Below are 23,696 nucleotides of genomic sequence, written 5' to 3' on the forward strand. Positions count from 1 at the left end.
CCCCCCAACCCGACTTAAGCCTAAATACATGACAGATCAAGGGTTACCAAGGTGCTGTTGGCAAGGGCTCAAAGTGACCAGACAAACCCGAGCCTCATTTCCTATGCGTGCTAAACTCTTAAAAAATAAACGCTGCGGAATGGACTCTCTGGAGCGCCCTGAACTGTTCAGTGAACGGTTCTTTTGAGCTGTTTTTCTCAAACGGGGTGTGTGTGTTAAAAAGTCTTACACCAATTAAAGGTTTGTCTTAGTATTGTACAGAGAAGCCAAGATCAGTTTAAGATTAAGAGGCATTTTTGAGCTTTAACTTCAAGGATAACACTCTTTTTGCTTCTTCAAAGATCAGTCGTAGAAGTTGGTTGCCTTTTTCGGCTTTGTCTGAGAAAAAGAACACCATCCGCCTCATTCTTTCATCTCCAAAGGTTCTTCTTTTGTGTCTATTTCTTCTTCACTGTAAGGGCATCTTGATAGCGCCACATCCTTTCAGACCCACGACATGGAACCAATCAGCTGTGGGCTGGTTCAGATCTGAAGTGAAAGTGGAAGTGCTTTTCACCGTTGTTAGGGGTCCCATGTATTGACTAAGCATTTTATAAATTATATATATATGTTATTCAATGGAACCCTGCAGGTTATGCTTGGCTTCACCAAACGTTCCTTTAAGGAACCAAATACTGAAAGGTTCTTTAAGAAATGAACAGTGTTTCTCCATTGACCCCACCCCCCTTTCCTTGTTTGAGAATTGACATTAAAACTTATGAATCATTCACAGGTTTCTTGAGAATGATTGGCTAGGAGCTTGGGTGAAGGTCCTCTTTGACCCCCTCAGAGAGGTCTGCTGCTGTACTCCGACCTCACCACACACTGGCTGATGATGCATTTTGTAAAATTGCCTGAAGTCTAAAGCAGGAAAAAGGCAGGAAGATCCCACTTTCTTTCACAAATATGAGCTGGAGAGTGGACTTGCTAAGTTCAGCAGTGAGCTCCAGCATTAACTTGTATTCTAACAAGATTAAAATATATTTGTCCTGGAGATTAGCATACTTAAGTCCTCCTTTTGGCCTTCTCGGCGCTAGTGAACGGGCTTTGATCTGTGTTGTGTGGCGAGGGCCCGGCTACTGCCTGGCCATCGGAGAAGTGAGTGTGAAATTAGCCTGATGTCATCCCCATTCTTCACCTTCGCCCATCTTTCACCGACCTTAATTATATTTCCGCCACAAAGCCCCGGCGCTTCATTGCATATTCAAATCGGGACTAGGAAGCGTTTTTTGGGGAAAACTATAGATAAATAACTCAGTGGGGGAGGGGTCAGGACGGGGGCCCTTTTGTATGAGGGGGCCAACAGGAGACGTCAATACTTTTCTGATATGTATTTTCTTTTGGAGTGTGACTGGCCTTTGCCTCCACCATTCGTTGGAGTTCAGCTTGGGGCATGGGTCTCGGTGTGACAAGGCGGCTGCGTCTCTAGAAGGAAGGAAGGTAGGACCCATTGGGTGTGAGGGTGAGGGTGAGGGAGAGGGGCTTTTTAATAACAAAAGGCAGATGTTTTTTTTGTTCGGAGCGGGGGCAGCCTCGTCACAATCGACCTGCGTGAAAACTTTGAGGCTAAGAGTCTAAGAGTGAGGTTTGGGAGACGGATGGCTCATTCAGACCAACGGCCCCTTGCAGGTTATGGGCTCAGACCGGGGCCCATACTAATGCTATTTTCATAGCTGGAGAATGTAAAGCTGAATGGATTTCCACTGCAGTGATTTCCAATAGGGTTTTTTTGTTTTTGTTTTGTTTCGAGGCAAAGAACACAGTCTATTTTACTGTATTCCACTGTTTTTGTACCACGTTAAACTGTAATTCCTGAGGTACAAATGCTGTCACTGTGTTGTCAGTGTAATGTATTCAGTGCCTTAAGTTTTGGAATATAATTTCACCATATTTCTGGTCGGTGTGGAGTTTTGTTTTCTTCTTTTTTACATTAAGAAGTTTAGTCAAAAAAAAGCACAAAATGGTGAATATAGTGAAACTTTTAAAATGTACTTAATAATTAATGGTACACAACCAAACTTTAACGAAAGTATTGCTGTTTGCTGTTGCTGCACTATGTGGAGCTCTAGAATATCGTGTGTTTTAGAGTAAAGTTTAACAAACTTCAAAAGCAGATGTAACTCTAAAACATTTCACAGTTCTTTAATGAACTATGGGTGTGTTTTTTTTTGGAAATTCTGTTCAGTTTTGCGCAAATCTTTGTGCCTTTTACTTCCACTTGACTCACTCTTTCATCAAATGAACACCGTTCGTACACTGACATGGACATCATTGAAACCTATGACTGGTGTTTACTGAGTAATAACAAGCCTGGAGATTAATAGCTGTGTAATAAGCCTGCAGTTAAAAGTATGAGGGATAAAGTTATGATGCTTTTGACTTTGACACTCAGCATAAAGTTTTGTGACTTATTTCATGACGGATTACACCACCAGCTTTAAAAAAAACATTGAACTAAATATGAGCTTAAATTTCACCGTTTCTTAGCTGAGTTTCTTAGGTGTGTCTCCCTTTTGCTTTAATCAAATCTACCTGAGGCTCATCTAAGTCAGAGGTCTGAGTTCCTGCTGTTGACCTTTACCGAGCTTCTCCTGGCCACTTCTCTGGCCTTATCTCTGTTTCCTGGAGCCGGGCAGGTCGCCGGACGCTGGATGCTGGGCGTTACGTCCTCACACTAGCCCTGTCCGAATAGAAATGCAGATGAGCTCTCTGCGGCATTGAGGAGCTCAGGTCAATGCTGGGAATGGTTTCTCAGAGATGGGCCGCTGCTTCCCTTTTGTATTGCGCCCTATTCACTCCTGCGACTTTCTCCACTCCAGCCTTTCCTTCAAATAATGTAACTGTTTGCTGCAAAGTCTGCAACCGGTGATTAGTTTCTGTTACAAAGGCCCTAGAACATGGTGAATGTTTGTCTTCTTTTCTGGGGGAAGAGTCTCAGACCTGGTAAACTGCTGTTGAAGGCCTTTGACTGAACTTTTGCACATAGTAGATTTAGGTCCAATAAAGGAACGTATAAAATTATAAATTATTTCATACCTTCAGTCAGGAGTCTGGTAGTGGTCAGTTGTAACAAAGCAACACATTCACAATAAAGAATCTGGTACAAACTGAAGAGTCTCAGCTGACGCCATGAAGAGGCAAAGAGAGAAATGTTACGATGATTTCTTTAGAACTTTTTTAATGTGATCACACTATGACAGTCAATAAGTTTATGTCCAACAAAGTGTCAAATGATGAGGCAGATTTGGAGCATCTCAAATGTTTGAAACTATTGGAAATTTGGGTTTGATTACCCCTTGTAATCAAGTCCATAAATCAAAGACGATTGTTGAAGTTTGAAAACGTGACACGAAGAAAAGTTATGAAAAATAAACGTAGGAACAAATCGTAAAAATATGATCACTTTTCAGATTGTTACACGGTTCTTACATTGACCTGTCTTTGAAGTCTTTTTACGATCGTTGGGAGTCTGTTCTCTTTTATAGAAGCTTGTGTTCTAATGTGATTAAAGCAGAAGTAGAACAGAACAGTTCAGAAATCGAATTCTTCGTAATGCTGACTAACATTACTGTAATTAGAAAGTTCTATTCTAGTTGTAAAGGAATTGCAAAGTAGATGCATGAGGCATTTGGCGTCCGTGAGCCTGGGGAATGTTTGAAGAGCAAGAAAACTGTTGCTGTAATAAACTGTAGCCTGGAAATGGTAGTAAACGTTGGATATGGAGAGAAAAACTGACTAAGAATTGTAAAACCAAAGTGTAGTTTTACAACCAGAGCTTAGAGGTTATATCTTGTGATCATGTCATAATGTAAGTCCCTGTTTTAATCAATAATCATACTTTAAAATAACGAAATCTGTCCAAGGAAATCCAGCCGATCTTCCTTCTGCCTTTGAACCTGTAAACTCTTTGCCAAATGTGAAAAGGTCATGAACAATGACCCAATAGAACTGCTCCTAACGACCAGTGATTAAAATCTCGTTTCATTAACTTACACCAAACCTTAAGAAGGTGTTTGCCTTCTCCTCCTCTCATCTTGCTGAAGATTTTTGAAAACAGAGGCCAAACAAATCATGTGCCTTGAAACATAATAAACACAACCTTAAAGGACTTAGAAACACACAGAGGGCCTCTCAGACATATCAGAACATGTTTTGTTATGTCTGCCATCTCCACCTAAACAAAACAGTTCGGGACCTTTGTGGGCCTTCTGCCAACTACACTCCACACCCCTCATCCACATTCAGCACAGTTACATTTAGTTCCTTTATGAGTTTCAAATAACCAAAGGCCAAAGCTTTTCAAACTGTTTCCCTCTGCTTCAGAATACATTCCAGGCGCCGTAAACTCGATGTAAACTCGATGAACTTGATATAGGGTTACATTCTTATAATAAGAGAAAATGCTCGTCTATCACTGATGGCTGTTCTTTGTAGAGAATCTTGCCAGTTTCTTTAAAGTGGTCACCAAACACATCCATATTATTACAGCCAGTGTCTTCTAAGTTTACATACGTCTACTTTCCCTACAACAGCTTCCTTGTACACCTTTAATGAGTGGATGTTCTAGGCCCAAACCATTCTCTTCATTTAAATGCTTCAGATGCCGATTTGATTCACCACAGCTGTAAACTATACACTTAGTGACTACTTTTCTAGTGTTGTGCTTATTTTGTTAGTTGTTTTCCACATTAATCTCCTGAAGCACACACTGTAAAAAATTGCTGTAAATTTACAGCGAGTCTACAGTATTTTACTGTAAAATTTACAAGAAATGTTTTACCGTTCATCTTAAGACATATGTGAATATAATACTGAACATAACGCTACAAATGACTGAAAGTCCTCCAAACGTGAGAAGTGGCCCTGAGTTAAAGGAGAACACTTTTCACGTTCCAGTACGTTTTTAGTGTTCAGTTCAGTGTCGTTGTGTTGAAAACAAGAGGGTCAGTCGAACTAGAAATATGCATCATTTTATTGACGAGTTCTCCACTCCTCCGTTGGATTTAATTACACAAATAAACATGATACAAATTATGTACATCTGTTTAAAGGATACTCCAGAAGAGAATGTACATGACATTTAAAAAATAGCAAAAAAAAAAAAGAAAGAAAAAAGTAACTTAAATTATCTCTTTATGTTTTATACATATCCTTTGCTTTGTAGATTTCTGTGGTAAATTTGTGTCCTAGATGCTGAGCTTGTGGGTCCCTCTCTCACTGTCTCTCTCCTTGTCGCACAGTTCTCCTATAATAATAATAATAATAATAATAATAATAATAATAATAGAAGTAATAGCAGTAACAAGAATCATAATATGTTTATATATATATATATTTATGTGTTTATATATATAAAAAAAGTTCGCCACCGAACTTTTAAGGCAGAAGTGCGTTTGTTTGGTGAATCGATTCACGCACGCGCACACTTTGTTTCTTCTTCTTCAAATGTATAATGACAATTCACACCAACACAGTTCACACCATTGATTTGGTATGGAGTAAAAACGACTATTTCTCTTCTAGCTCTCATGCAAAAGGCCTCGAAAACTTTGCTCACAAGGTTTGTTATTGCATGACAACGAACATGGGCACGAGATCAAATAAATAATGAAAAGAATATTCGTAATAACAAGCCCTCTGAAAAGTTTCTGACTTGACTTCTCCACGTTTCTTTAGGATTCGTTAAACGAAATGCTTTTTTAGTTTTTTTTTTTTTTTTTTTTTTTTTGCCCACGCTACGGAAAACAGGTCTTGCTAGGACGCTATTCCTTGGCACACAGAAAACGTTCGAGGGACGTCATATTATAACTAAACAAGACAGGATCACGTATGTTCGTTGAGTTATGTGCCAGGAAACTCGTGTCTGCAAAAGAATTTCTCTTAACCTCTTTCGCGTAACTGTATGCAGCGGAAAATAAAACAAAACAGAACATCGGAGAACGTTAAGGGCACGTCGTTTGATAGCTGGGAAAATATTGCTCATAATCATAAGCGACCACTCTCAGAAACACGTTGCCAAGACATTAGCCTGAAAACCAAACAGAACAAAACACGGTTTATTGTACATTCCCGTCTAAAAAGTTCAATAAATCGGATCTGGGTCAAGTATTCTCCCTTAAATATGTATTTCGTTTGTCATTCAGAGGTTGTTACTTGTTCGCCATTCACTCGTCTCAACTTTTTCCTGATACAAAATGAAACGTCTGCGTGTGTGATTTTGTGATTGTATATGTGTGTGTGTGTGTGTGTTTGATTGTGTGTGTGATGTGTAACCCTCCCGAGTTAAATAGATCTATAAATACAATACGGTTCTGTTTTTCTTTTGTCTGTTTAAAAACTACACATAATAATAATGACGTTCAAAAAATAACCAGCTCTTGTTGCTTTGTCTCTGTAACACAATCAAGCTAGTCAAAATAAAAGCCTGCCGGATATATGAATATTAAAATAATCAAATAAAAATAGCATTGAAACAAACCAAACGAACCAACACTGAACTAAGATAAAAGTTTTGTCATTTATTGTTACTTTAAAAAAAATCACAGTTGCCTGAATGCAGCAGGAAAAAAATCTTTGGATTTCAGCATGGATTAAAGACGATCACGTGTCTCGACGTCAAGTGTCAATCAACTCAAAAGCGCGTGTCTCTGTCTCTTTTTTTCTTTTTCTTTTCTTCTCTTTTCTCTTTTTTTTCTTTTATTTTCAAACACAAACCCCCCAAAACGGTCTCTACTTTTCCTCCCGGCGTTCCTTATTCTTATTTGTCCTCATTTATACTTTTTAAAAAAAATTTATTTGTTAATATTTGCCCCAAGAAAAAAGAAAGAAAGAAAGAAAGAAGAGAACGAAAGAAAATTGCGAACTTTTTTTCACACGACATAAAATGTAAAAATTACAATCCACATTAAGTATATTGCAGAGTCAATGCCTCGTACAGAGTCTGCTCCATTTCTGCTGGTTTTATTTGTACACTGGCCCTTAATTAATTTTTTTATTTTATTTTACAGTCGCATGCAAAAGTTTGAGCACGCCCCGGTCAAATGACATGTTTAAAGGGGAAAGGAATGAACACAAAAACACTGCAAAGTGGCATTTGTGCAGCTTTGGTGCACACTTTCTGTTTGTTTCCTGGTGTTAACATAGTGAACAAACTAGAAATACGGTGGACCATAACATTCGCACAGGATAATCAGAACTTTTCAACAATTTCATTCCTGTTTTTTTCTAATGGTTTAAAACAAATTGGCGTAATGTTTGACTTAGTAAGAAACGTACATAACGTAATTCCGTTCAGTAGCAGTATTTGTTCTCCCTTTATGATCTGAAGCTGCCACCCCTCCCACCTTCCAAAAACAAAAAAAGTAAGATATAAAGTGGTCCATAACTTCTGATGCTGTTTTCCTTCTGTTCCCAATACGTCAACCACAGAAACTGGGCACGGGCTACGTGCGAAATAACTTCTCCGTGAAGAACCGAGAGAACGTCTGGTTTTGACCTGGGGGGTGCCCAAACTTTTGCACACTATTGGACTGTGTTTATTGCATTGTGTAATCGTCCTCGCGCTCCTCCTCGCTCGCGCTCAGTCGCTGTCTGATTTGTCGTCCTTGTTGTTGTTGCTGGCGTGATTGTACAGGCCCTGGGCCATCAGGTGCAGCGCGAGCGTGTTCTTGGTGCCCGATGCCTTCTTGATCTTGGCACGTTTGTTCTGGAACCAGATCTTGATCTGCGACTCGTTGAGGCCGAGCTCGTGCGCCAGGCTCGTGCGCCGCTGCTCGGTCAGGTATCGGTTTGTCTGGAACTCGGCCTTGAGTCTCTGCAGCTGCTCCGCGGTGAAGGCGGTGCGCGGGCGCTTGTCCTCTTTGCTCGCGCTCTTCTTCTTTGGTTTGCGGGACCTTGGCCCTGCGTTTGGACCAAACAAAGAAGAGTGTTAGAAGAGTCAGTGGAGAGTTAGAGGAGGGGGATTTGACTTATTTTGACGTTTGGAATAACCCAGTCATAATATTAATACTACTACTACTAATAATAATAATAATAGTAACATTGTTGTGTAACATTGGTAATAACAATGTAATACATGTGGTAGCACTACTCATCACAGCCATAGTAGTGCAATAGTTAAAAAACAACCTTAAAAAAACATTTTTGCTCTATATCTGATGAGGTGGTATTAATTACAATGTTATAATAATGTAGTTACACTAGCCTTCAAAGTGATGATTTTGCAAACATTTGAACGCTTCTACTCACTAAACTTTTGGTTGATTTGAAAAAAAAATGTACACTGTAAAAATGAAACAGGCAGAATTTTTGATTCTAGTCATTTTTTAAATTTGATATTATCTGAATTAAGTATTAGTTTCAGTTTGTTTTGATGTAAAACATCTACTCAAAGTTCAAACTATTTATTTCACTCCTAAACAACCAATTAAGTTTCCTTTTAAGACACTTACGATTTCCCTTGATGCCATTTTCACGCTGCTGTTATAACGTTAGTACTATTGGCAGTAATAACGTAGTAATGCAACGTAATGCTAGCCGTTAGTGCTCACGTTCTTGCGCTGATGCCCTGCTTTGCTGTTTTGAAAATGCCTTCCCTGTAAAACTTGAAACAATTAGTTTTGAAGCGTTTTTGAGCGTTGAAAGTCTATAAAACATTCATTTTGTTAATTGAATTTAAAATTTTGTCCTCGATACTATCGTTCTTATCGGATTAACTGACAAGACATTTTAGAGTGTAGCAGTATTGGCGATAATAAAGTAATAACAATGTAGTAATGATGTCCTTAATTGTGTATAATTATATGTAGTTGTTTGTGGGATTCTAGTCTAATGATGCTTTGTAGACATTCTAAGTTATAATAACTACAAATTAAATATGATTCATAGTGTACCATTCCTGTGCATTTGCCAAAAAGGGCCATTTGGCCAGAAATATCCAAGGTTCATCATATTGCTGTTTATAACATCTACTTTAATGTAAATATTCTAAGAAAATAGTCTTATTTGCAATATTTACAAAGGTCAGAGAGCATTTGCTGTGTGTAGAAACACTTTTAACAGGTTTTTAAAAATACATTAATAGGCTGTGTGTCATAGGAAGCAATATATGGTTGTCTTTGTTATGGTTTTTACTTACAAACATTGTCTTTATTAAAGAACTGCTTTCTGAAGCATGTAATAATGGTAACCATCATCTTACATCTGCATGCAAGCCATAAATCAATAGGTAGTAACTACTGCAGTAGTAACATAGTAGTAAAATGATAATAACATAGTATTAATAATAATGGTGGTGATAGTAGTAATAATAATAATAATAATAATAATAGTAAATAAAAACTCTTGAATAACATCACATCTTCAGCCTCTAATTCAATTGTTAGTAATATCATAGTAGTAATATAATAGCAATAACCATTGTAGTATTAGTGATAACAATCCCCATAATCATAGTATTTGTAGTATTAATGCTATATAATATAGTATATATATAATATGATAGTTTAAGTAGTTATTGTAAAGTTTATAATGATTGTTAAAGGCTTTATAACTTTTTAACTTTCAATAAAGAATCTGCCAAACAAAGCTCTCCTCACATTTGCATCCCAGCCATAATTCAATAGATCGGCTCGAGTTTTTTGGCCGAAGAAGGGCCGCTGGATTTGGGGCTGGGGTTGGGGGTGGGGTGAGGGCCTTGGAGGGAGGGTGTTAGAGGGTTTGGGGGGTGGTGGTGGTGGTGGTGGGATTGGGGGATATTGAGAGAGGTGGGGAGATGAGGTGGGGTGGGGTGGGATGGGGGTTGGGGGGAAGGAGGGGGGGGGGGGGTGTAGGCGCTCCTTTCTCCCTCTGTTACCATAGTAACCACATTTATAAGCCTGCGTGGTGTTCATAAACTTGTTATAAGTGTATGGCACATCTCATTCCACACCACGAGCCACTGCCCAGCGATTTCCCATCGATCTCTGTCCAAAGATCAATGCTCACAATGAACAGTACACACGAGCCCATCCTTATGATGACCTTTATTGTCTATTCCAGACATATTTTACAGCATAGGTCTGATCTTTAAACAGATTATCCTTTCATATGCTCGCATTATTGAGGGACGAGTGCATAGCCTCCTTCACTCATTGTACGTTTTTTAAATATTCGTTCAGCATTTTTTCCCAAGCTAGTTATGCATTATTTTGTTTATCAGCTAAAACTATGGACCGTGGAATACACATCTATATCCACCATTATACACTTCTGAAGGAAAAATAAAATCAAGCTGATTGAATATGCAACTGACTTATGGTTTTTATTTCACAATGGGAATAATTTTAAAGGGAAACAACCCATTTCACATTGGCTAGATTTTGAATAAGTCTTTCAACCTCAGGAAAACTTGCTCTTGTGTAGCTTAGCAGAGCCATTCGTATTTTTTATTTTATTTTTTTATTTTTTATTTGTCCCTTTCATGAATTTACTTTTCCCAAATGATTCACCCTAATATCCTCAAACGGAGCAAAAGCTTTGCTTAAAAATATCTAAACCTCAAATTTAATTCCAGAAAATGATTCAAATAAAGAAACTCTCGCCCTTCAAGAGTGTCTATAAAAGCTCTAGCACGTAGCCTGCTTCAACTCTATTGTCAAAAATATGCTAATGAAATATTAACAAAGACAGCGGTGGAACAATGCAGGTGCAAAAAACTTGCCTACGTTTTCCCTAAAAATTAAAAACAACATAAATATTTGTTCTCATTCGCTGCCACTTTTTCCTTTCACCGTTTAGAAATTCTGAAACTTACAAGTTTATTTTTCATCACAAAGGATTGACTGACCTGCAAACAGTGAAGGATTTAGTGCTCGCTCCTTTAAATAACTCCCAACAAAAAGTGTATAAATAAAAAAACACACAAACCGCGGAATAAAGACGAGAAAAACAAAAATAAAAAATGAAATAAAGTAAAATACAAAAGCTTTAGGCCTGTTTGAGTTTTCCAGGCATTTTTCCAAACTCAGTCTCGACTATTTCTCCAGATTGGAGCACAAATTAATTTTTATTTCGTTTGTTTTTTTTTGTTTTGTTTTAGTTTTTTAACGAAAATTTCCAAACGCCTTTTTCGTTAAAACACTTTTTCAAAAAATCAAACACAGAATATTAAAACTCTTAGACTAAACTCCAGCTGGCGGGTGGTGTCATGGTCAACGAGGACGTGCACCCTACTCCTAGTTCAGACTTTTGGGGGCTGCTGTGGCCTAGGCGCTGGCTTTTCCAAATTTCGATCACATTTTTCAAAAATTCCTTATGAAACCCTTTCGTAGCTCAAACGAATCTGAGTAGATTTTTGAGCTGGGGGCAAGCTTACCGAGGTCTTGTAGCGTTTGTTTAAGTGTTTGTTGAAATATTTAAAGGCGAGTACGTCTTCTGTAGCTCTGCTAAACTATAGTAGCAGGTTCTCATTAATGCAGCATTGTTCCGTACGCGATTCTTTGAATGTAAAATTTTAGCGTTTATGCTGTTAATAAAAAGGTATTTGGATGTTGTTTGAAAAACGTCTCTATTAACTGTTTTACAGCAGTATTGGAAAGATTTTGGTGCCATTTCTTTACAATAGTTTTTTTCAACCAAATCGAAGGAATACGTAACGCAAAGGATAGTTCTCCGAGGAGTCGTGGTTCTAGAATACTATTGCCTTTAGTAAAAAAAGAAAAGCCTTGAGAAAACCTTTTTTAAGGGTGTACTAATAATCGTCGCCGTCACCATCATTGTAATATATTGTATTTTTACTAGAAATAGTATTAATGATAATAGCGAAGCACGTTAATGTTATTTTTATAAAAATCGTCTTGTTGATAGTAGGGTGTTCTTTAATACATTTTATTCAACAAGTTCTTTTTATTATTATCTAGAACCATTTACCAATTTCTAAAAGTACCCACAGCCTAATGCACCATAAAAATATAAATCATCCTTCTCTAAAGCCACAGCAGAATCGTACCAATAGAGAAGCCATGCATTATGCGCCGAATAAAGACCAATACACGAACCATGCATTTCCATGCTTTTTTAAGGCCGTACCTGACGATGGTCTGTCCGAATATCTCGTGCAGTAGACCCACGCGGGCCACAGCATCTGCTGCGAGTTGCTCTGCGAGCACTCTGAATCCGAGCTCAGGCACTGCTCCGCGGGCTCCGCGCGCGCTCCCTCCGCGCTCCCGGCGCTCCGCTTGGCTCCAGACGGTCCTTCCCCAGGCACGGGCGCAGCTCCTGGCTCCGAGGGCGCGGAGGACTCGCTGCTGACGGCGGCGTGGAGCGGGCTGCGTGGGGAATGGTGGTGGTGGTTGTGGTGGTGGTTATTGTGGGAGTCGTGGTGATGGTGGTGGTCGCCCTCTTTCCTGCGGCCGAAGTCCGGCCGCAGGATGTTGTCGATGTAGAAGTTGGTGACCCGATGCGCGTGCAGGTTTCCCGGCAGCGACTCATCGCCAGAGTCCGCCGCGCCTCTGGGGCTCCGGTCCTTCTCCTCCATCCCCCGACTCGCAGCTGTTTAACCCCTTTCAGCGTCCTTTCTTCCAGCTTTAACACCCAGCAAAATCCTCTTCTTTATGTGTGTGAGTTAATAAATATATCGTTTTTTTCTGAGAGTTGGAAAATTGTGAACTAAAAAATTGGTTGATTTCTCAAATTTTATTATTATTTTTTTTTTTTTGTTGTGGCTGTTGTTCTCGGTTAAAACCCACGATGCTCACAAAGCAAATTCATCATTTCACCAATTTAATTCCACACCGACCTCCAAACGAACTAAATCCTAAGAGTTACTACTTCATAAATGACTCTGGCGGTAGTCAGTGTACGGCTATATTGTAATATATACACACAGGGGGCTATTAGCGATAGACCCGCGCGCCGCGGCTCACTGCCTAAATAAAGAGGTCCTAACTGGCTCTGAAATACTTTCACTACGGATTTTTGTTCTTATTTTTAGTACGAGCCCCCTCCTCGTTCCCCCCTCCCACCGATGACGTCGCACTCCCGGTATCCTAGACACGTGCCTTGGGCCAATAGGAAGCAGGGGCTTTTGTCACGTGACCCCGTGACTCCGGTAACTGACAGCACCCCGAGCTCGCCTCGACGTCCAGATTTAAAGCTACAGCACGCTGCAGTTCGGTGCTTCGAATGTGGACCAGATTCTCAGAGTTTAAACCAGGCCACGAGCTCCACTCACCTGAGGTGACTGAGGGGGTCCATCCGAACTGGGCTTTGCTCCGCGCGATTCGAGCCCTGGTTCATTCAGGAATGCTTATTTAAGTTGAACAGCGCGATTTATTTTGCTGCTGGGTCGAGATGAACCGTGTTTATAATGTGGACCGGAACTCAAGTTTTGATTTGAAAAAGATTAAAAATATATATTTTTTAGTAATTAATTCAAGAATCCGTTAGTTGTTTGGTAGTTTGATGATGCATTAAAATATGTAAATATTCAGGAATAATATTGACGACTTGTACACTTGTCCTTGCAAATTTCTATCTATCTATCTATCTATCTATCTATCTATCTCTCTATCTATCTATCTATCTATCTATCTATCTATGTCTGACGTCATTTGCACGTTAAAAGACGCTAATCACATAATAATAATAATAATAATAATAATAATAATAATAATATTAATAATAATAATAGTTTTCCTGCTCCCAGTTCAACTCAGTGTCGTTGGTGTAAAAATCTGAAGCTGTGTTCTGCTGTAATCACTCACAGAAAAGCAAGTCAAATACCTCCTTCCTTTCTGAAATACCTCGTTCCTATTAATCTGAATCCGGTCCAGTGGCGCGTGATAGTTCCACGCATAATAATACCACGCGCGCTTTCTCATATGGACTTAAGAGGACTATGGCACTGGGATTAAACGCAAAAAAGAGGCTGATGGCTCTTTAAAGAAAGCAGTGATGCCAAACCCCCACAAAAAAAGTGGCGCACACCAAACTGCGCCAAACTCGAGGTAAAATCCCCGCAGTTTGCGCGAGGTGGGATGCTTCAGAGCACCACGAGCTCCTTTAACAGACCCCTAAACGGGCCGAGGCTGTCGACGCCTTGTGTTTGACCACCTGAGCGGGCAGGAGGTGAACGCGCGTGCAGATTTCTCCGCTTGGAGCACGAGCGGCCTTGTTTATTTCATAATAATTAGCAAATTGAGCCTATATCACGTGCAAAAAGTCTATATCCTGCTGCTACCCTTCTCGGTGAAGACTTATGGGCAAAAGTTTGAGCACCACAGGTTAATTGCCATTGAAAATAAGTGCACACCCTCTACAGGGGGCTTTGGTAAAACAGGGCAGTGTGGGAGAAACGTGAAAACGTGGTATACGCCAAATACACCATGTGCTGTGACCTTTGCACGGGCCACACCTCAGCCTTTCGCTTTAAAGGCAGCAGTGAATATGAAACAGTAATTGTTCATTGATTTTTGAAGTCTGTTTTGGCCCAGCGTCCACTCAACAAAGTGTCATCTACGAGTAGTTTTAGGAGTAGTTTGTGTATTTCTCGCTTTCTGGCACAAAAACGTGACCCTGACACGTTAATCCACGTTGGCTAACGTGTGTATTACACGCTGGAGAGTTATCCATCACAGGGAAGGGTCGTTTAAACATGCCAAGCGTTCAGGGTATCTTTCTGGTTGTTGTTGGTAATAATATTAAACCTAATAATAATAATAATAATTGACGTTGGGCTAGACTCCAAACTTGCTGACGTGGGCTTGTATTTTGGAACAGTTTGACGAAGGCTGTTAATAAGCAGCTTCACATTAATATGGAGAGTACTGCCACTCCACACCATTCTCTCATTAAATGCACTTTATTCTGGCTTTTTAAGCGCCTCGTCATGATCTGTTGCTCTTCCAAAACTCTCCTTACACCCCCTCACACACTCCGCGGATCACTCTGAGAACCGGGCTCAGCTCTGAAGGTAAGGGCAGTTTCACTAAGGAACAGACTTGTTTTATTATTTTTTTAAGTTTAGTTTTTGAATCAGAGTTAGTGTGTTATAACGAGGAGCGCTGAGAGCAGGTGTAGAATAACGACCTCAAGGACAGGACCACTCTCTACAAACTGCAAGGTCATGTGACATGTTGTGAAATTTGTGGTTGTTGTTGATGATAAAACGGTTTTGTTTGAAACTGGAAAATAGTTCTTAATAATGCTAATTTGTTACATTAAGGATGTTGTCTTACGTTTTCGCGCGCTTTTGACAGCTTTTAGTAGCTTTTACTAACAGTGTTGTCTTTTACGTTTATAAGTATTTGACTTTGTACGTTCAGTGTTTTGACGTTATTTGAAATTCATGATTGTTGCTTTTAACTCAACGTTTGCGGATTTATTTAACGAATTAAATACGAAACTGTACGCCCTGACTTTAAATTTGAGTTAAGTGCATGTTAATGCTGAGTTGAATATAGTTAGTCCAACACTTCTATTACTACGTATAAATATATGGGAATGGCGTGAATAATTCGAGTCTGCGGATGAAGCTAATTAATGAGGCTAATAATAGGTGTGAAGGCTTTGGTTTTCCTCATTAAAGCCACAGCCATAACACGGAGATTGTTTAAGAAACTTTAAACTTGGGTAAAGAGCAAAAAGAGCAGGTCACGGTAATCAGATCCACTGCTTTTATCCAGAAAGGAATTCCTCGGGATTAACACTCTCTTTTTAAAAGTCTTCTTAACGATCAACTCAAGCACGAATCGTACAAAACCTCGTATTAACCATGGGCCTGGTTTCACTGCGGCCCCTTGTTTTAAGCTCAGAGACGTTAGTCTGGTCTTTGTACTGAAATCCCCGTTTAACTCCATTAAGTTTCCACTTCAGCAACAAGAGGCTGTTGATTTAATGAAATAGTGACACGTTTAGAAGTGAAAGTGGCTCTAAATGAACCAAAACAACCATCAAGAACAAACGCTAGTGAATTGGGTCTAGAACCATACTGGAATTTTATACAAAATCAGTGACCATCAGCACAGTTCTTCTCGCTTTTTTTTTGTTTAAAATCAAGCTTTAAAACTTAAAAATGAGAGATTTCAGCGGTGAAATGAGACCCAAGGAATAAATCCGGCACATTCTGGGGGAGTTTTATTTCCCCCCATTGTATTCAATCACTGACCTTTGTCAAACGTCATTTTTTGTTTCCTCAGCAACAAATAAATAAAAAGAAAATACAATTACAGTTATACTGCTGTAAAAAGACTGTTGTAAAAGTACACTTTATATATGTGAATATTTAAGTGTTTCCTTAGAGAAGCTGTGCTTATTTTGATTTAGAATGTCAACGAAACATGTCTCGAGACCATGGATGTTTAATCTTAAGCACGTGAATGAAACTGCTACTAGGAATATAGTATCTAGCGTTACTACGTTATTTTTACATGACTGTTACGTTGGTTCTACTCCAATTCCTTCTACAATGCAACTACTACTCTACAACACCAACAGCTGAAGCTCGTGGAAGTAAGCTACAAAATCTTAACCACTTCTTATTTAAATAAATAAACTCATAAATTAGTTGAATGGTGGACATTTGCGATTCCAAAAGGTTTAAAAAAAGAAAAAGAGGTTTCAGTTGGGTTTTTTTCTCAGAAGCAAAGAGGGACGTCTGTTTTTTTGTGAATGAGCGCGAGGGCTCTAGCCAGCTCACAGATCATAGCGCTGAGATGAGCGCGCGCAGATGCGGCGCGTTCAATGGGCGCCTGATATCGAGCGCGCGAACAATAGAGGGGTCATCCGGGATCTCCCAGCTTCCTGTTCGCCTTTGGAAAACAAACTGACGAAACGGAGAAAAGAAAGAGAATGAAACCTTGAGGGACCGCGAGGATGAGGAGAAAGGTTACAGACTGTTTCCTGGTTCAGTCCGAGGAGTTTGACCTGGGCCGCGTGCGAAAGTTTGGGCACCCCCCCTGGTCAAAGTTAGACTTCACCTTTGAGACAGAGTCCTCCAACTTTCAATTGATTTTCTGAGTTTTACTTAAACGGCAAAATAAAATACGCCATTTATAATTAACCCATTATTTACCACAGGTCTTTGGCATTTTATACATAAATCCCCAATGCGTTAAACTTTGTAAATGAACAGTGACTGTGGATTAAAACGAACCCTGTTCTCTGTAGAGCGAGTGTTATTTCACAATAAGTTACAGCTTATAACACAACAGTTATCCATAGGTCTGTAGCTCGTTTTCCCATTAATCCGCGTCTCATCAGACGGTGAACACCTTTACAATGTTTCTCCAGTTCTTTAATAAAACCAGACTTCTGTTTAGAACAGAGAACTGAAAACATTTACTTTTCTTTCCCTTGTTTCCTGCTTTTTACTCTCTGTGATGGAAACCTGTTGGTCCCAAAAAACTGCTCAAAGAACCATATTTTGAAGCAGTAACCAGTTTTTCTCATAATTTGTTGTAGACGTTTAAAAAAACAGCGTCCAATTTAGTTCCTGACATAATCCTCCAGTAGTAGGTTCCCCAGAAGAATTTACCAGAACCGTACGTTTAGCTAAAACGTTTATTTATTCAATTCTTCACCAATTAATGCTTTCCCCCCCAAAAAAAACCCTCAAAAATCAAATGTGAGGTCTCAACGTTATATAAACGTTTAACACGTCATAGAGCACAGAGAGATTAATGAAGATTAACATTATTGAAAATGCCTAATGGAACCTGTTCTGTGAGGTTTTTGTTAAGCAATAGCTCTCCTGCCAAAACTGCCAAGGTTTTTCTTTCCTTAGGTCAATATATTGAAACTTGACTGGAAACGCAAAAAAAGCGCAAAAATTTGACGTTTCCCCTCACATTTCCTTTACAAAACCAGCTTATTTTTTCATGTTAGGTCATTTATACTGTGAGTTTGTTTTTTTCGCCCGTTTTGATTCAACATTCTAGTGACTTTTAAGTCTTTTTGTCACAGTCAGATCACGAATGGGACGGAGAGCAGCTGCTTAGCAACAGGTGCACTGTTCGTCCTTTGCTTCCGTTTGCTCGCGTTTTCCACAATGGTCAAGTTTGGAAATCTAAATTAGTCCAGTAACTGTTTCATTTAGTGGTGGTTTTTTGTTTGTTATTTAAGCCCATTGTGATTCGTCAGAAACCTAAGATACAGGTGTCACGAGTGCAGCCAGTAAAAGGCATTTTCCAATTCTGTTTCTATTAGATTACGTCTTTGTTTTATATTCATATTTGTATCATAACCCTAAGCTTTTTAAATATTTCCCAACTTTAACAATAATGTCACACATTTAAGAGTTTTGAGTGCTCCTGTTCTTTCCACTGTTTTGACGATATATATTTTTTAGTATCACATATATAATACAATTTATAATATTTATCATCATAGATATAACATCAGTTTTATCATTTGCTTACACTTTTAATAAGAACTTTCCCAAAAGGTTCTAATAATTGTGTTTTTTTAAAGAACCAATAGCAAACGTTTACCAAGCAATAACAAATACGTCATATTTTAAAATCTCAAAATTTTATGTTTTTTTTTTAAAGGAATCGTTAAAGATGGTTCTATAGAACATCGCTCTGCTTTTCAAACTTACCCAAAAACAACGCTTTTTATTTTTAACTTATTTATTTATTACTACGAATGCCCGGTCTGCGGTTTTCATAATAAAAGTGCCAAACATATTCTTTGGTTCCATTTAAAACAAACAAACAAACAAACAAAAAAACATTTAAACGGATGGTTCCTCTAAGAGACGGTTTTTAAGCATCTAACGATTCACTGATTATCTTCACGTCTCTTTTCTTCAAATTGTTGTGCTTTTTAGCGCACGTTTATTGTAGATAACCATTGTTTTCCTCGTCCTAAAAATCACATTATTCTTACCTTCTCAATAACGGGTTGTAAATTATTTTGACAAAACTCTGATGGAAATTTGACCAAACTGAGCGCATCCAGAAGTAGATCTGGTTAAATATAAATGATCATATTTAGGGGCTGCTTCTAACAGCGAAGGCGAATGTCAGCCACTACATTTCCAGGTTAACCTGCGCTTGATTGGAGGCTTTTGGAACCCATCAATCACGCGCTCGTGAAAGAGCGAGAGTGTGTTCTGCTAATTGTTCTCCACAGAGCAGTGTTGAAGAGGTCAGTTATAAACACGAGCAGGACATTTCTGGGTTCCTTTCACTCTCAACTTTAAACGGAGGAACGGGGTGAGTGACAGAAATCAGCGTCAGAAACGTTTAAAACAAAGGAAAAGCGTGTAGTGAACACAGAGCCCAAACCCTAACCCTAACACCAGCACCACACAGTCAAATCAACAAGGTCCTGTATAGGTGCAGAGAGCTTAAGTGGCCCTTCAAAGGTACAGCAGTGGTCCCAGTCCATGGTGTGTTCCCTAAAGGTACATCACACCCTCTCTTTCATAATAGAACTCTTTTAAATAGAAAACACAAAACGAACGGCCGGGGTTTGGGAGATTTATGAAAGGAATGCAACGTAGAAACCTACAAATGATATAGAATTTGTGTTCAGTGATAGTAAAAGGTACCACAGCAGGACGAACCCTAACCCTGACCCTAACACCATGCATCATCCGAACCCTAACTATAACCCAACACTAAACCAGGCTCGTGGTGTTAGAGGCAGCGTGTGATTTCACGCTTTAGTTGCACAGAACGTGACACTGACGCGCACGTTGGTTCAAAAACGTGTTTCTTATAGGTTTTAGTTGTAATATATATATATTTCATGAGATTTCATGAGGTTTTTTTTTACCTTTCAAATAAAGATGCAGTTTGGCGTCAAATTGAGATCTGACAAAGGTGCGTTACTGTCCCTAGTGTTTCTTCCTCGAACCTCTTTTGGTAGGAAACTAACTAGGAAGTCAAAGGCAGGTCAAAGTGACCCACACATTTTTTCTGCTTCCAACATCAACTTCAGGAACTGGCTTTTCAACTGCTGCTTATATCCCACCCCTTATTCCCCACAGTAACCAGACAATCAGTGATTAGCACTTCACCTGGGAGTGGTTTTAATCTTGTGGTTGGTGGATAGCGGCTGTTCGTCGCTAAGGTCAAAGGGCATTCCTATGGGTCCACTTTACTTTTGAGGTTGTTACACAGGGCGAAGGCCACCTGCTGCTCATAGATGATGTGTGTGTGTGTGTGTGGGGGGGGGGTAAAGATCAGAGGAATGGAGATAAGAGTTTGGGACAGGGACGATATTCTGATGCTTCAGTGACTGTTTTTGTGGCGCTGCAGGAATTGAAATGGTTTAAAACCTAAACGCTTGGGAATGTGCTGTGTGTGTGTGTGTGTGTGTGCTGTGTGTGTGAAAGTTTGCGCGTGCATTTGGACGGATGGAGAGCGCGTGAAAAAGTGAAGGAAGAGAGGAACGCTTTTCTTTCTCTCTTTCATTGTTTGGGGGGGAAGTTTGCTATTGTGAGGCTGAGGTCAGGCAAAACCGAGCGCGAGACAATGGCGGTAACGGCGCGTGATCAGAGAGAGAGAGAGAGAGAGAGAGAGAGAGAGAGAGAGAGAGAGAGAAAGAAAAGAGAGAGTGGAAAAGTCCCGGAGAATTAAAAAAGTGTGTGTGTGTGTGTGTGTGTGTGGGGGGGGGGGGGGTCTTTTTTTCAGCTCCTTTCTTAATACATTACATTCTCAATCCTTCAAGTTTAAAGTCATATGTGGCGTTTACATCGGCGTTCGCGCGTGCTCTCCATCTTCTGTGGTAATTTCATGAACTTGATGTGAATAATGCGCGCGCGCGCGGCCTGTACAGTGTTTATTGTGAGCGTGGCCAGTGCGGGACATCTATATTAATGTATTTTGGGATTGAATATGGAGGAGAGGGGAAGAATCTCGCGGACAGGAAGCCACCCCCCCCCCCTCTCCTCTATAGTTCTGCTCTGTAATAACGAATTGACTGCGCCAGATGCGGTTGGTGGTAATAACATGAGAGTGAAGCTCACGGGGAGGGAACCGCGCGCTCGTGCCACTCACCGACGACGATATGACGCCGAGGCTTCAACTTCTGGGACCTGACCACAACACAACACCACACCGCAGACAACTCTCAGAGCTCGCAGTGCTCCGTTCTCACCGAGCAGCTTCGTGACTTTAAACCTGTAGTTGAACAACGCAGTAAAGTGTAGTAATAATAGTGTAATAACACTGTTGTAAGTGTAGTTACATGCCAAACCCTCTCCTTCTTATAAATGAGTGTTATTATTAATATATGTGTATTGTGCGTGTGTGTGATGTGTAGTGATTTTTAATAATGACACTCTAATAACACACACACACACACACACACACACATATATATATATGCACTAAACTCTAGGCTCTAGACTTATTTTATTTTTATTTCTTTACAACCGTTGGTGATATTTGATTATTAATTATAGTTATTATTATTATTATTGCTATTATTTTATTATTGTTGTTGATGTGTTTCTTTTTCTTGCCGCAGATGCTTGTGATCTTCCTGAAAACACCATGCTCTCGTTAGTTCTCGGACAGGTTCGGGTTCAGTCACAAAACCGAAGAGTCCCAACTTTCCAGAGACACCTCACGTGCTTGTTTTATCATTGAATGCAGCCACAGAGCAGTGAAGCTGTCCTTAAACTAAAAAGAACGAGCGTGGCGTCTTTGACTCTACTCACTATTCTGTAGTTCTTTAATAAAACGCTCAGTGATGAAGTCAGTCATTAACCGGGTGCGTCTCTGTATTCACGACCTGCTGAGAATTGGGACGCGCCCATTTTGTCATTGACTTCTGAGTGAGTATTTAGCGTTGAGGTTTAGGTTGAGTTTAAAGTCAACCAAAGGGGGGGGGGGGGATGGGCGTGTCCCATTTCCACAGCTAGGTCACCTGTGTAGGCTATTTGAACTCGTACAGGCTGCTGTTCATTTTAAAATCTTTAATTAGCTCGCGCTGAACGGCACCACAAATGACCACCACCACCACCACCACCATCATCATCGTCTCCTTCTTCATCATCATCATCTTAACATCCTCCCACACTGGACCCGGGCTTCTTTCCTCGGAGCAAAGAGTCAGATTGTTTTTTTTCTTTTTCTAACCTTGAGGAATAAAAGCTGTCTACAGACACAAAGAAGAAAACCGAGGCTGAAAAAGTCCCTGTGACTGAGGTGATTAAAAAAGTCAAGGCGAGGCCCTCCCCCTCGCTCTCAACAGCTCCCGACCACCACCACCTTTCCTTTGTTCAACAGGATCTAATTACATTCTGTTACACGTGCACCGTAAAAACCCCAAATATAACGAGTGAAATCAACTACAAAAATTAACTCTAAAAATACACGCGTTTGATGAATTTGTGCGTCACAAATCAACTAATGTTTCAAGTTTTAGATGTTTACAGTCAGTTTGATTTTTACTTTATTATTTCCAGGGGATGTTTCACGAAAATAAAAGATTAATTTGCAGTAGTTATTTTTACGATTAAACAACAAAACTCGGTGTTAAAATTATTTGCTTTCACTTAAAACACATGGCTTTATTTAGGTTGCGTTTACAATTTGAGCGCGTTGAGAAAGAGTCAATTAAAATGAGTCTCCAAGTGTGTACTCAGAGCTTATAGAAGAACAAAGATTTAAAGCAAAAACGTCTCCATTTACAACATTTATTTTTTCATTAACGGTGTTAATATTCATTTTAAAAACGCGTTTTTTTTTACCGTGGATTGTCGTCATTACAAGCCACAGGTTAAATTCCTTATAACAAATGATTTATAATCAGCCTCTTAATAATCGTTGCAGATATATTCACTCATGTATCTGGCCTCTGTTCCGAGCGGGTTTTAAAATGAAACCCCAGTGTCCTGAACCCCTCTACAGTTTCTCTGCCGAAAGTAAAATGTGACGCAAACATTTTCATTTACTGAAGATGAATTTTTATTCAAACATCAATCATATCATTTTCCCTCAGACCCTGGCGCAAGCTCATTATCTCTAATGTTTAAAGTGGCTGCTCGGTGTCACTTGACCCATATGCATTTAAATGATATGCATTTAAATTGGATATTAAGCGCGAGATTAAAAAAAAAAGAAGAAGAAAAATTAAGCCCCTTCGCTGAGATCAGATGTAAAATAATCCGGTAAAACAACAGCGGTTCCACATCAGCGCGCGACCCATCCACAGTCAGAAACACGCAGGGCGTCACCTCACAAAGTCAAACTCCACAAATGTTTAAACCTTTTTTTTTTCTACGTCTGCCACCTACTTTTTGTTTTTCTTTTCAAACGTTCATTTCTTTTAAACCGAAGGAGCCCTGGTCATGAGTTTTGTGGCTGTATGATTTTACCCCAGAGACAGACAACCACTCATCAGTTTCCAACAAATAACAATAAACAATTCGAATAAAACATCGTGGAAAATGAGAAATGAAAATCACGGAAATGAAAACCAGGCAAAACCCCGAACACGATCTAAAGAGACTTGAAGGCTGAGAAATTCTTTGCAAAAGTTTACTAAACAACCGCTGTAACTGTTTAAAAAAAAGAAAAAGCGTGTTTAAGCTTCAGTTTATTTGAGAATGGAAAACAATAGCTGTTTTATATACAATCCAATTAACGCGAAGTTAAAACCGCAAACGTTTTCCGGACACAAACAAAGTGGACTGCTCAAAAAGTCTTGTATTTTTCAGT

At 39.5% G+C, this 23,696-nt stretch overlaps 1 protein-coding gene across 1 annotated transcript; it reads right to left on the minus strand.

The window, feature by feature from the left end:
• Positions 1-7,425: 7,425 nt before the first annotated feature.
• LOC136676009 (homeobox protein engrailed-2b-like) lies at positions 7,426-12,621 on the minus strand. Its single transcript, XM_066652857.1, has 2 exons — positions 12,106-12,621; positions 7,426-7,938 (listed from the first exon to the last, which is right to left on the minus strand). Exons 1-2 carry the CDS (start codon positions 12,551-12,553, stop codon positions 7,619-7,621), a joined length of 768 nt encoding a protein of 255 aa, XP_066508954.1. The 5' UTR covers positions 12,554-12,621; the 3' UTR covers positions 7,426-7,618.
• Positions 12,622-23,696: the final 11,075 nt, after the last annotated feature.

Source organism: Hoplias malabaricus, chromosome X1 (assembly GCF_029633855.1).
Source record: "Hoplias malabaricus isolate fHopMal1 chromosome X1, fHopMal1.hap1, whole genome shotgun sequence".
NCBI classification, from domain to species: Eukaryota; Metazoa; Chordata; class Actinopteri; order Characiformes; family Erythrinidae; genus Hoplias; species Hoplias malabaricus.

What these genes read in the sequence shown, in the direction of transcription:
- LOC136676009 (XM_066652857.1), bottom strand. Translation starts at nt 12,553, where the DNA reads ATGGAGGAGAAGGACCGGAGCCCCAGAGGCGCGGCGGACTCTGGCGAT. An exon ending in TTCGGACAGACCATCGTCAG is followed by an intron (nt 7,939 to 12,105) that starts GTACGGCCTTAA and finishes GTCCAAACGCAG; the next exon opens with GGCCAAGGTCCCGCAAACCA.